Below are 13,504 nucleotides of genomic sequence, written 5' to 3'. Positions count from 1 at the left end.
ATCATATACATGCGTAATACTCCGTAGGGGTACACATTCATGAATATCACAGTAATGGATCAGGGTCATCCTCACGCTCGGTTGGTCATTAACACCTCGGTATCCATCTCCAGACCTAGGCCATCTGGACGGTCTACAACCTAGCCAACACCATGACTATTACTACAACACACATGCAACACAGTGGGCTCAACTGCTGGTTCAAGCCGGCTTCATGACTAGAATGTCTAATGAAAGGTACTTTGCGCGTCAGATCACACATCCAGCCTTACCTTTCCTTCTCCACTCAGTCGCCCATTGTACCAAGGAAGATTCCTTAGTCACTAGCTTGTCCCAACCCAATTACTACATGCTTTATCAACCCTTATATACCGTGAATCCAAGGGTCTAAAACGTTGCAGCTGAAATCACCACCATTTCAGTCTAAAAGTGGATGGATATAATTTTGGAATTACATCGTAGCAAAAAGAAACAGTGAACTTTATTGTTTAACTGTTATTCTTTTTGCCTGAAGGAAAACGAGACTGTGTGTTGAATTGCAAATTTTCAAAACAACTTTTAATGGTGAACACATATCTAGGTATCGGCCCCGATTAGCCATAATCGGGTTAACCGCCCCGCCCCGGGAAAAGGCAATCGGGGCTTAATCGGGTTACCATTTCGTCAGCCAGGGCGGGGCAGGGCAAAAATCGAGGTTAACCCACTTGCCCCGACGCCATTTGGAAAAATGGTGCCTGAATTTTAACTACGAATTTTGGTCGGGTTTTAATAGTTAATATAACTCATAGTGTATGCAACATTTTCACAGGTAGTTATTTTTATTTTATTGATGATGAGTTCAATGTGGCGAGTCTTAACCTTTTATCTAAATAAACCAGATTTTAAAAAACTGTATCAACAACTTCATGTTGTGTTACCCATCATTTGTCCAAAGACCAATTGTATTTTTTTGTTTGTATTTTGGGAACTTCACTTAGATGAGGAATGCTTCCAAGGATTAATCAACACCTTTTGCAAAATAAAAAACACATAACGTTACTATTATATTAAGATACTAACACGCGTTTTTCTCGTCATTCATGATCTTTATCAAAGTGCACGTCAATGCCATCTAGTTTTTCCTCCTAAAACCTAACGAAAATAGATGTTATTTTTAAATCAGAATAATTTTTACTTTTAAGTGCTTGAACTTTACTAACATCAGACGTTTGATTCAAGTTTCAAATATAAAAACCTATGATATCAACTACTAGTTTCAAGACGAGGCGTAAAATATTTGTAGCTAAGACCATGGTTGGTATATGCTAAAACTGTCATTGCTCGTAGGGTCAGCCTGTACTGTTGATAGCGAAAAAACAAAAAAAACAAAGAACAATACAGCAATTTTTTCTGCAAAGTTCAACGCTCGAAATTGAATCATGTAACGTTTAAGAGATCTCCTCGTTGGTGCGGTTTTTCAGGACTGAAGTACCGTTGTTGTATATGATACAAACATAACATCATGAGATATTTTACATTCAGAACAGATTTATCTGTATAAGGACATATATTTGCTATACGAATCGTTTTAATAGACTCTGTATGAAACCGAACCCAACTTCTTCAGCCCACCAGGCCGAAGCACGACCACTGAGCTACGAGTCATGTTTAATATCTCACTGTTTCTAATTCTGGCTAAACGGCGAACTTTGTAGACTTACATTACAGTTTTTCTAAAGGACGTAAGGTAAATTGATGAAATATGGTATGACTTCGGAAATTGTCCAATATCAATAATAGATTTTCTAGAATATCAATTGTATCTTGGTGGATTTGAACTACTACTGAGAATTAACAAAAAGCGCGCTAGTACCTACCGATATAAGGTCTCAGACGATCAAGAGTTAAGACATGTTAGGAATACACATAATAATGTTTCTCGTCTTTATTTTTCAGAAAACTTGCTTGAACAACTCGTTTCGACGTTTTATCTGGGTGGCTATAACGAGACCCGTCTCGGTTAGAGATTAAAACTCGCCTAACAGCGAGGGGGTTCCGGCCTTTTCGCTCCGTTTCGGATTGTTGAATAATATCCCTAATATGTGAACGTGAATAATCCATGTTACTTTTGAAGCAAAAAATGACATAAGAATAGATTTTATGTCGAAAACCTGTTCGCCAATAGACGAGATATGCACCTTTTGCATAAAGATGAAATAATCGTTTAAATTAAATAATTTTCCTCGTCCCGAGTTCTTCTAACAGAATTCAAAATGGTGAACAAGAGAAACAGTGATAAAAGCCAGACGCCACCAAGGAGAATAAGAACGCAAGTAAGAGAGCAAGAATTGAAAAACGCACCAACCGGCCAACGCGTAGCCACACGACAGCTAGTTCCACCTGATGTGAGTTTTGCAGAAAACATCTATATAACGGAAGCGCTATTTTTTTGTCTGACATATTATGTCACCCCAGCAGTTCCCAGCTTTTTATGCAGAAAACGTCTCGTTTCACGAACGGCGACCGATTACGACTATGCGGACATGATTCAGACATTAAGGTACTATAAAAACATTGACAGAAATCTTCTTCACGCTCCCATCTGCAACGTGGAAATCGGCAAAGCCATCCGTGCCAGAAACGAAATCTGCCACCTCAACCTAGAAGCAATCAAACAAAATTGGGCCAGTAATCTATCAACATGGACAATCCTTTGTCGAAGCGTCGGTGATGCACATGGTGCCAGTAATGTGCAAACTGTTTACAATCGCCTTAGGAGAGGTCAGTATCAACAGGCGATCGACGAAAAACCATTTCGTTTCACAGTTGGCGCTTACAATGAAAACACGGCATTTGGATTAAGTTTAATTCTTTACAGTTGTCTCGCTAGATACGTTGGACCATCTCTTCGCAAATTTTTGATCAGAGATAAACAGCAAACTACATCAACGAGCTTCGATGTTTATAAAAATTTGAAGGATACTATCGAACAGCAAAAAATTGATCAAAATTATCTCGCAAAAGGTGCGTCCAAGCGAATTGATATGGAGCTGCTAAGAGTTGCAATGGAAGGTAGGAATACAATATGCCACGGCAAATATTCTCTTGTTTTTAGCCAATGGAAAACGTACCTTCAGTCGTGGGTAAGGCTATTGAAAATTATTAATATGAAAGCGGCAGCTGAGGAAATGCAAGAAGTTCTCGACTTTCTAGCTGTTTCCAGGAGTCATTTTCGACAGATTCGACCTTCAAGGATATTTTGTCCAATGCAATCATCCTGTTCAGCGTAGCGACAAAATTATCAATAACATTCTCTTTGTACGGCTATGTCAATTTGGAACTTCATATGAAAACCGTAAAGTTTTCTCAAAATTTTTCAAACTTTAATTATATTTAAAATTCTTCTGTTGCAGAAAAAAATGTTTTTGCTTAAATAAACTGTTCTGTGTATTATTTTGTTTGCTCATTCAATTCAGAACCAAACCACTTTCAATTCAGCCGCTGGTTCCTGTTAAATCCTTAATATTTACGCAAAAGAAAAAAGATTCACTGGTATATCCCAGAAATACTTCAAAATTTCATTTATTCTATAACAGTATTAATCAACATCCATGCTCGACATTTAAATCTGAACCATCACCAAAACAAGCTAAGCATAATTAATCCACTTTTACCTCTTTTTCATAAAAATAGTTCCTCGTCGTGTGTGCAGTAATTTTCTTTTAAGAATTTCACAATCTGTATTCATTCCAACGATGACCATAATAATCGTATGGTCTATGTGCGCGTTAAAAAACAAAAATCGTTTGGATTCCTGTCAATATTTACACTAAAAATGTCGTTTAAAGATCGCCTACCCATAAGCTGGTCTATGTCCAACGTAAGGTTACTGATAGCCGTAATACGAATAGCGTCCATATCCGTATCCAGGATAGCCGTATCCATACAAAAACCCGTTTAATAATCCATGCGCGCCGCCAAATTGTCTCTTTAGGCGAGTGTCCTCCCTTAGATCATTAGCAAAGATCACGGCCACCATCACCAAGAGAACCTCGCAAGATTTACAATTTCACCAAACTAATAGAATTTACCTGAGTACGAATACCAGGCGACTCATATCGTTGTGCTGGAAGGAGGGTCGAAACCCAACAAGGAATAAGACGCGAAAGCATCACCTCTCATGCCATTTTGCCAGCTGCAATGCCTAAAAGGGAACAGGTCGAACTTGTCACGAAAGTCATTGACATGCCACTGAAATTTTTTCTTTTGTTCAATTTAGTCTTTCTAATCAACTTGAAAGAAAATCCATATTTTTTTTTATTATTTCGTGTGCTGGTGTATCAAAAGTTTTTCGGAGCCGCAGGTAAATGCAGTTTTTTTCGTCCGGCACTAGAACGCGGCTGACAGAAATGCACCTCTCTCGAGATTTTATAAGAAGGTATGTTTTTTACTTGATGTGGTGTTGTTGTGACGCTCATGGAGCTCATTGGTCCTGGGACGTCGTATCACACATGGCGCCTACGTATGTGGAAGTGATGACCGCAGGATGGCCGTGAAAAAAGTGACCTTGAAACAAGATAAGATACTAAATGGATTTGAACCCTAAAAAAATACATTAATAAATGAAGTATACAAACGGTTTCCAAGAGCGGATCCTAGTTTTTGCAGACGTCATGCATCAGGTCTATTCACGCACGTTTTACAATAGCAAGTCTTGGGGAAATGTTAAATTTTCCTTATATGGAGGTGCTGATAACAAATTTATTCTGTCCATTCATTCCAGTCGTTCTGTGGGAAATGTTGAATGCAGTAACGTTGTAAAATGGCACTGGCTCGGAACTATTCGATCCTGTAAATCAGCTCGTTTATTTCGAAAAGACAATGTTGAAATACATACCAGTTATGGTAGCCTCTGCTTACACATAAAAAGTAATATTTTAAATTGATTTCAAAAAATGAATTTTTATTAGCAAAACATGAACGTACCCGTATCCGTAATCGCCGTAAGGACCAGGATAGCCGTAGCCACGATAGGAGTGTCCATATCCGCCATAGTAAGCTGAACGACCTAATCCATAACCGTATCCAGCTCCAAGAGCTTTTCCTATCAAGAGTCCAGCAAGAAACTGTCGTTTAAGTCTTGCATTTTCAACTGTTGGGTCTGTTGAGACTACGGCGGAAACTGCAGACTCTTCGACTTCAACTGCTGGTATGGCGGAGCAATTGGCCACTAGCACAGCGAGGAACAAAGCGACCTTGTAAACGTAGAGTGTATGGTGAGATTGTTGGAATATAAATAAGATTAAAAAATGTAATTTGAATTGTCAGAATGCTTATCAAACATAGCCTACCAAGAAAAAGTGACTGCGCGACATGTCTGCTACGTTCGCTGGTAAACGCTGGAATGCGGTACTGTCTTAGAGGGAAGTCCATCACTGTTTATATATTCAACTGCCAAGGTTTGCGTGAGATAAACGCAACTGGCAAGATACTGTTTGCTGGGTTTAACGAAGCCATTTTCGAGACAAAGGTGGAAAAATGAGACGAAGAGACGAAGACGGCGTTGAGACGATGAAACGAAGACGACGATGAGACGATGACGGGCCGGATTTAGGTGGATACGCGGTTATCTTTTTCTTTTCATGGCGGACTGAGACGAGGCGACCCACGTGTGACTGGTGTGTCACACGTGGGTCGCGGTGTGACACCAGATCGGAGTCTCTGACGAGACTGAAAAAAGTAGTCATTAAATATGTTTCAATTTAAAGACTTTGACTGTCTCAGGCAAATGAGACTCTACCTTCTCCCTTCCTTCACTGAATAGTCGGTGGGCCAGCAAGTGAACGCCATCTATCAGCCACATTTCCACAAATTATTCTCGACATTCATCTGTTTCCAGTTCAAGGTCATCCGAGGAATACAAGATATTATAGCAGGGTAATCCTTGCTGGAAAACAGAGTTTGATCGATAAACTCATTTCAGCGATCAATTTTTCATATGCCATCTAGCGGTGAATAAAACGAACATGTACAGTAAAACAAAAAAACCTTAAACATTGCGAGCTAAATTATGGGAACATATTTCCACGAATTATCAGTAGATGGCGTGGACGAATTATCAGTAGATGGCGTGGAATAAGAAATTTTGAGCGCAGAAATGAGTTTGATCGCGATCAAAATTTTTGATTTTGATCGATCGATCATTTTTTGAGTTTGAGTTTGATCGCGATCAAAAATTGATTTCGATCACGGCAAGTCTGGTTGGAACACACCTGTCAAAGTTGTTGGAGCATATCGATATAATTTGTCCATGCCAAGTGATTCTATTCCCAGCCTCTATAGATGCGTAGATACGTATCTGTCCGTATACATATACTGCATTTGATGAGATCATATCCAAAATCTGGCAAATGAGTCATGCCCATCTATCGATTTGAACAGGTGTTGACAAAGTACGTGGGATGCGTTTCTTGCTTTCGCTATATTTTCGCTTTAAAAGTACGGTACAGCAGGGTACAGCACATGTGGTCTCAGCTTCAATCTATAGGCTAGGCGGACGAGATTTGAATGGAGCTTTATGGATAATGGCGCCGGGCGCCTTGTTCAACGAACCAACGACATCGATTCATTCGTCCTGATGTCGTGTGCCCACAATCCAAATCTCTACTAAATGATCCATACCCTAAACTCAAACATGAGTCAATTACAATGCAAAATAGCCGTGTAATTCTGTTCGATGGTGAAATGAAGATTTGATTCATTAATGTGGTGTCAATGGCAAGATGATTAGGGATAACGCAAAAACAATTGTATCGTTTCCTTGAACTCTTCCCCACTCTTCCTCCTCAACGCTTCCCATTTCTTCCTTGTCCATGACGTCATTGCAATTCTTTGGTCAATCTCCGACCCTTGTTCCCCATGTCATTCAAAAGTCACCTTCGTGAATTCTACTTCGGATTGTAAAACTCCCTATTTTTGAGCTCCTTCTGTCACGCTGTTGTCACTAATTATTTGCCTCTCCCCTTTCATTGACGGCCCACATTTTCAGACCCCCCTGAAATGCACAAATCGATTTAATGAACTTACCAAAGACGCCAAAATCCATTACAATCATGAAATTCTAGTTACGCTGTAGCAGGTAAGCATGGCATGTATTCACCACACGACGATGAGCACGTCCTTCCCTAAATGTGAAGGTAGGGTAGACATACGTGGCGACGCTGAAAAGACAAGAAATCAAAAAGACCCTCGAAGTTAACAAGAAAAAAAAACCGACTGCAATTTGCTGATGGCGAAAGTTGTGAAATATTCTTTTTTTTTGCAATTGGTGAGATGCTTTCAGTCCAAAATGAAATGCGGATTAACTATAGACGCACGATCCAGTGAAACAATCAGATTTCATAATCTAACATCTATAGTTTTAAAAAGGCACACTACATTTGGATAAAAATAGTTTTTAGTTTAAATTGATATGGTTTTTTTTTGCAGGACTAAATTTTCTTCATTTGGTTCTGTTTAGAAGATTAGCGCCTTTAGTCGTTTAAAAGGACCACGTCTTTATCACTTAAGGTCCATGTCATCCTCATCCTCGGATTCTGTTGGTATTTCACTGGCCGAATAAGAAATGTTACTTTCTTCGAAATTGAATTCAAATAAGCTGCTGATCTACATTGAAAGAAAAGAGTTCGCACGATTATAAATTGTGTGACATGGTTAAATAGTAAAATAATCGTCAAAATGAATTATTTGAAATCCGTGGATCAAAGCAGATATCACTTACCCTAGTCCAAGAATTGACTATAAGCTTATTCTCGTAAAGGTTTGTAGATTTTGAGGTAAAAAATGATCTATTCCTTGGTTCATATTTCATATCCCTGTTGACTTTGTATATTTGTACCCAGTCCTGAGAAGCATAAAGTAGAAGAGAAAATAAAAAATGTTTTAAAGATAAAAGAATTTTTTTAACTTTAAGCGCGTAGCATTGTTTGATCATGTTCAATTATGGCTAAAACAATGATATTCTAAACAGATTTTTCTTCACCTCCGCCGACCAAATCATTAAATTCTCAGGGCCTCCGGCTGCAAGAAATCGACCATCCGATGAAAAGGCGACCGTATTTATGTATTCATCTTCGGAAAGACTTCGCGGCTGTTTTTCGCTTTCCAGAGGATTCCAAATAAAAACGCCATTCATCAAACAACTAAATCACAAAAAGAAACCCATCAGAGGATACCGGAACTGAAAACAAAAACATCGGACAAGGATTTTAAACCCATTCACAAAGCGTTTTTTTTTTTAAATTAAAAAATGCCTATCTCCTTGTACGGACTCCTTTTTCATTGCGGACATCTCCCCTCCTTGAGCTGCTTACTTTTCTTTATTGATATTTGACTTTGGCAGATGGTACACCAGCTGAAAAGTCTGTCAGGTTCCTTTACAGGACTAACAGGGAAACGCATTGGATTCGCCAATTCATTTGTTTGACTTTTTCCTTTAATTTATTTTCCTGTATGCCTTTCGCTTGGCATTCGCTGTCGAATGACACTGCGTTCGTTAAACTTCAAGTTGAATTTACTAATTTCAGAAAAAAATGTGTTCGAATCCCCGCCCCCGTGGCTAATAGTTTTTAATTCAGTCGCAACGATTCATCGGGTGATTCGCGTTGAAAAGAATAGACGCGCACTTTAAAAAGGCCTTCAGTCAAACAAACAATTAGGTAGAACTTGAATTTAAGTTTCAAATGACTTACATAACAAAAGTGAAGTTTTTGACTGATTTCCTTGCCATTTCGATTCCGCCCTTGTCTTCCCCATTTCCTGTGCACAAGCGCCAAGCTAATTCCCTTCGATTTTCTTCTAACTCCAGGCTATAAATTGGCCTGTCGTTGTCCATAGACCAAATCTGCCAAGAAAAAAAAAGACAAATCGAAAAGGAAAAAAAAAAATTCAATTTCCTCTATTTCATTCCATTACGTCAATAAACAAATTATTTACATTGATTTCATAAATACCACCACTGGCCAAATATTGGGTTCTTTCATTCCACTCCAGATAATAACAATATTTATGTGTGAATTCTTTCACGAGTCGAGTCAAATTGTTTTCCTCCATTTCAAAAATTTCGATCTTTCCACCAGAAGAAGAGACGGCGATTCGATTTTCAGAGATCCACTTCACAGTCATAACGCCTTCAAAGTCAATTGTGGTGATCACGTCGCCAATGGATGAATCACATACGAAAACTTGAAAACCGCACTGGATGAAGAATGGTGAAGAAAAAGAAAATAAATTGGCCAAACGTAAAATAAATTGACGAATAATGGGCATAAAAAGGCGCAGTTTTGACTTTGCTGAACTGACATCTCCGCACGTTCACTTTATGTAAATGGAGAATTCAATTTTGAATTTGAGGAATGAATCGTTAATTTCAAACATCAAATCTAAATGCTTTGACTGTAACAGTTTCTTTTTGACGCAATCAGAATAGCGACGATGTTAATGAAAGTATCCAATAAACTTCAACTCTTTTTTAATGGCGTCGCAAAGTAAATATTAAGCTTTTCGCAAAAAATAAATAAATAAAGTAAAGGACAAATAACTGACATGAAGATGTACCCAAGTGCGTTGATGGGCCAATCAAAATTGACATTGTAACTTACATATTTATAAGCAGCAAATAAGTTGGGCCTGGTTGGATTCCAATTTATTTCTTCGATATGACCCGGAAGTTTCTTTTGAAAGAGGATTTTGCACTCTGGGTAACTCCATACGACGTGAGTACCTTCATCGAATCTAGGAGCTAGTTCATCGAATTTAGCAGCTATTTCATCGAATCCATTCATTAGTTGATCGAATCTAGCAGCTAGTTGTGTCCCGTTAATCTAATTCAAGATTTCACGTTATATTTTCTCTAAGTTGTACGGATAAATTATTTCTGTCTGTCCGTGATTTCGTTTTACATTTATCCGTAACAACCCGATCAAATTCAGATGTTGTTAGGGGACTATGTTTCCGTACGAAATCAGGGATAAAAAGTCAGCCCATTATTCACTTACATTCCACTCAAGCGATTCAACTCTCCCAAAGTTTAGATGTTGAAATGGGATTTCTTTCTTCTTTCTCCAATTGGAAAACGGAATAGCCAAATTTTCGGCAGTGTAAAATATTAACTCTTTTCTATTGATACATGCAAGAATCAGTTCAGTGGGGTGGGAACGGATTATGTAATCCCCACCTAACGACGCTTCAACGAGCCTTAATTGACATTTGCTTTTGTCTAAAAAAAGAAATAAAAGAATCGCCATTATCAATTCATTTTCGAAGGAAGCGATTGAGTTTTTACCCATCCCGTACAATACTGCGGCTAGTTGTTTCATGACCTCAGGCAATCCTATTCTTTCTTTTTCTTCAAATTGAATCATATCCTCAATCAAACGAGAAAGGATTCCTCCGTTTACGTCGTCTGCCGCCAAATCTTTTTCAAACATTTTAATTAAGTGAATTTTAGAAAAAGAGTGAAATCTTTGCTGCATTAAATGACGTAAAGAAATATCTAGTGGAATGGCTTACGTTTATTGTAATTGTCGAGTTCCTCCGGTTTGTTTAGCAAAATATTGGCAGGGACAGAGACTTTATTCTTCCCAAATGGATGTGTGCCACGCGTCAGGAAATAGAAAAATAAACATCCGGATGAAAACGTGTCACTTTTGATTGTTCCATCTGGGAGCTCGGCAGGCATGTTTTCAGGGTCACTTAAAACCTTAAGTCTCTCAGGTGCCATCCACTGAAGAGTTCCTCTGATTTTACTCTGTGAAAAAATATCTTCCCGAGTTTTCTTAACAAACGATAAATCAGAGACTTTCATCTGAACGGGCGTCGTCATTGAAATGAGGATGTTTTCCGGTTTAATATCGCGATGCACCAAATTTCTCGAGTGGATGTAATGCAATCCATTGGCGATTTGATAAAGGACCAATTCGTCTGGTGGCAATTTAGGTCCGTTGTATTTCTTTTCGCAATAATCCGTCAATGTCCCGGTACACAATTCCAAAACCAGATGCCTGTCCGGAGGTTTCAACAAATTGTTTAATTCAAATAAATTTGGAAATGAAATTAGATGACCATTTTACGTAAATCTATTGTCGGCAGAATCAGCGACGTCCAAGAGTTGAACTAGGTTGACGTGATTTAACTCTTTGTGTGTACTCATTTCTCTTTGAATAGTTTGTTTTAGAGATGTTGTCTTCGTCATTTCTTTGACCGCCACAAGATCGCCGTTAAATTTCCCTTCAAAAACATCTCCAAAAAACCCTTGACCAAGCAGTTTGTTAGTGACTTGTACTAAAATTGCAATGAATTAATTAATTTCATTTTTTAAATTATTCTTTAAGTCATAAGAAACGAACGTTTTTTTACTTACGTGAAAGTGCTTCTTCGAATTTCTTTCTTGCTGTGGGCAACGGATTGAGTCCATTTGATGGAGGAATAATCATATTTTGGATGGGATCGTATGCAACATGATTATTACTCAATTCTGAATGAGCAATTGAAAATTGTTAAAGACACAAGTCAATGAACGAATGCAAACTTACCTTTTAAATTGACTGGATTCTTTTCCTTGAGGTTTTTCAAGATAGATTCCAAGTCATCACCAAAAACATGTTTGGCGCTCTTCAAATAATAAAACAGTAGACATCCAGCAGCAACAAAATCGTCATTGACGTGTTTTTCCACGACGTCTTTCTGTCCCGACATTGTCCAGTATTTACTTTGACATAATTCCAGACTCTTCAAAGATGTTCCGTCACCAATCATTCTTTCTTCACTTCTCTTCATCAGCTCCGGTAGCTGTTTGCTGTAACTAAATTTGGTCAATCGGGAATCTGAAATTTTCATGCGCACAGGTTGAGAATGAGCGGCAACGACGACATTCAATGGATTTAAATCTCCGTGGATAATTCCGTTGTCATGTAGGTAACAGATGCCATTAACGATTTGATAAAGAACTTGTGATTCATTTGGCATGGCTCCCTTGTACTTGCCATTGCAATATTCGTATAACGTAGCACTGTACGGTTCTAGGGCAAAATACCTGGACAACGAACAGAAATAATTTGTTTTACTTGACACTATACAAATTCCTTAGCCAAAAAGGTGAAAAATTATGACCTCCATCCGTTGGCAACGTCCTCCTCGTAACAAAAAACTCGAAGGATATTATTGTGGGTTGTATTATTCAGGTTGTCCTTGACGAGCTTATCGGCCACATCTTTCCACCCATCGAGGCAGTCTTCATTTTTAATTCTTCTTATTGTGGCTTCTTTTTGTTCCACTTCGATCATTTCCCATTCTTCCAGCGGGTCACGGCGTTTCCTATGATATTCCATGGGCTTCCAATATCCGCCATACATCCCGTCAACGTATGGATTAAAAAGCTGCTTGTTGCAAACCAATTTCTCCCCATTAAATAACAAATCCTGTTCTGATTTCGGCTGTTCAGCCTCTGCCATCCTCTTACAACTTGTAGATACTACAAAGAAAAACAAAAAAGTTGATAAAAGTCACTTGTATTGTAATTACGAACCCTTATGTCATGAAGGGGGAATGGAGGAGGAGCTGCTCAGGGAAATTTTTTTGCCGATTCTTCCTCATGCAGCAGCCAGTATGGGCACACAATTTACGACAGGGCTTTATGTGAGCCACGCCTCCTCCTTTACTCCTTCATGACTCACTCTTCATCCATTGCTGCTCTCCTCGCAACTGCTGGCCAAGTACATGGTTTTTACTGACGTAACGCCTAATGCCACACGTCAGGGAATCCAAGGAACTTAGTTGATGGAACTTCCTCTAAAAGTATCTTTGCTATTTCGAGATAGGCAACAGCCGTATCGTCCATCTCCAATTTAAGAATCGATCGATCTGCCCTTATCAATGCCAAATGGCAAAGCAGGAGCAAATCAACGAACAATCGTACCTTGCAAGCATGCAGCCAATGCCTCTGGCGTATTTGGAACTTCAATTACTTCCGTCTTTTCAACTCCGTTGAGATTTGATTTGATCTAACCAAGACACAATTACTTTTCCAATACGTCCAAACTACGACTATCCTACGCAATTACACGGGAGACACCGTAATAAGAAAGAAAACCAGGCAAATAGCTTCTCGATTTTATGAATGTTTAACTGTGCTTAACAAGTGTTTAATTTACAAACAAATGTTTATGTAAATTGCGTAAACTAATCAACCAGAAACAGAAACATTACCTGACTGCGTAGAAATTGTGAATTCTTTGGTTCCTATGACGGGTTTAGACAAACTTCAAATGCTCAACGTCTCGTATCTTGCATCTACTCTTGGCCCATCGCGAAGATAATCAAAATCCAGGCAGCAGATAATATGGTTATCTTATTCAAATACAGAAAGCGAGTTTCGACATAACAATTTCGGTAACGAGCGAAAAACAACTCCTTGATCTATTTTTTTATGGCTTTATTTGATGAATTGAATTACCGTCAGCTTTATCTA

General features: G+C 38.6%; 2 protein-coding genes across 4 annotated transcripts; one reads left to right on the top strand and one right to left on the bottom strand.

Moving 5' to 3' along the window:
- The first annotated feature begins 2,252 nt into the window (after window positions 1-2,252).
- On the top strand, window positions 2,253-3,304 carry LOC116936537. Its single transcript, XM_045179405.1, has one exon. It carries the CDS (start codon window positions 2,253-2,255, stop codon window positions 3,267-3,269), a length of 1,017 nt encoding a protein of 338 aa, XP_045035340.1. The 3' UTR covers window positions 3,270-3,304.
- Window positions 3,305-3,545: 241 nt separating this feature from the next.
- On the bottom strand, window positions 3,546-5,725 carry LOC123473864 (glycine and tyrosine-rich protein-like). 3 transcript variants are annotated; one of them, XR_006648203.1, is made up of 7 exons: window positions 5,331-5,724; window positions 4,966-5,234; window positions 4,877-4,891; window positions 4,613-4,767; window positions 4,431-4,545; window positions 4,071-4,183; window positions 3,546-3,986 (listed from the first exon to the last, which is right to left on the bottom strand). XR_006648203.1 is itself a non-coding variant. In XM_045175429.1 (4 exons), the coding sequence occupies exons 1-4, from the start codon at window positions 5,352-5,354 to the stop codon at window positions 4,716-4,718; spliced, it is 411 nt and encodes a 136-aa protein (XP_045031364.1). In that variant the 5' UTR covers window positions 5,355-5,725; the 3' UTR covers window positions 4,645-4,715. The 3 variants fall into 3 exon arrangements, 1 of the variants encoding a protein (XP_045031364.1); XR_006648202.1 differs by having other exon boundaries at window positions 4,613-4,891; XM_045175429.1 differs by lacking the exons at window positions 3,546-3,986; window positions 4,071-4,183; window positions 4,431-4,545 and having other exon boundaries at window positions 4,645-4,818; window positions 5,331-5,725.
- Window positions 5,726-13,504: the final 7,779 nt, after the last annotated feature.

Source organism: Daphnia magna, linkage group LG1, assembly GCF_020631705.1.
Source record: "Daphnia magna isolate NIES linkage group LG1, ASM2063170v1.1, whole genome shotgun sequence".
Taxonomy (NCBI): Eukaryota; Metazoa; Arthropoda; class Branchiopoda; order Diplostraca; family Daphniidae; genus Daphnia; species Daphnia magna.
The sequence above is the reverse complement of the archived record's forward strand: the minus strand, read 5'-3'. Positions and strand labels throughout refer to the sequence as shown.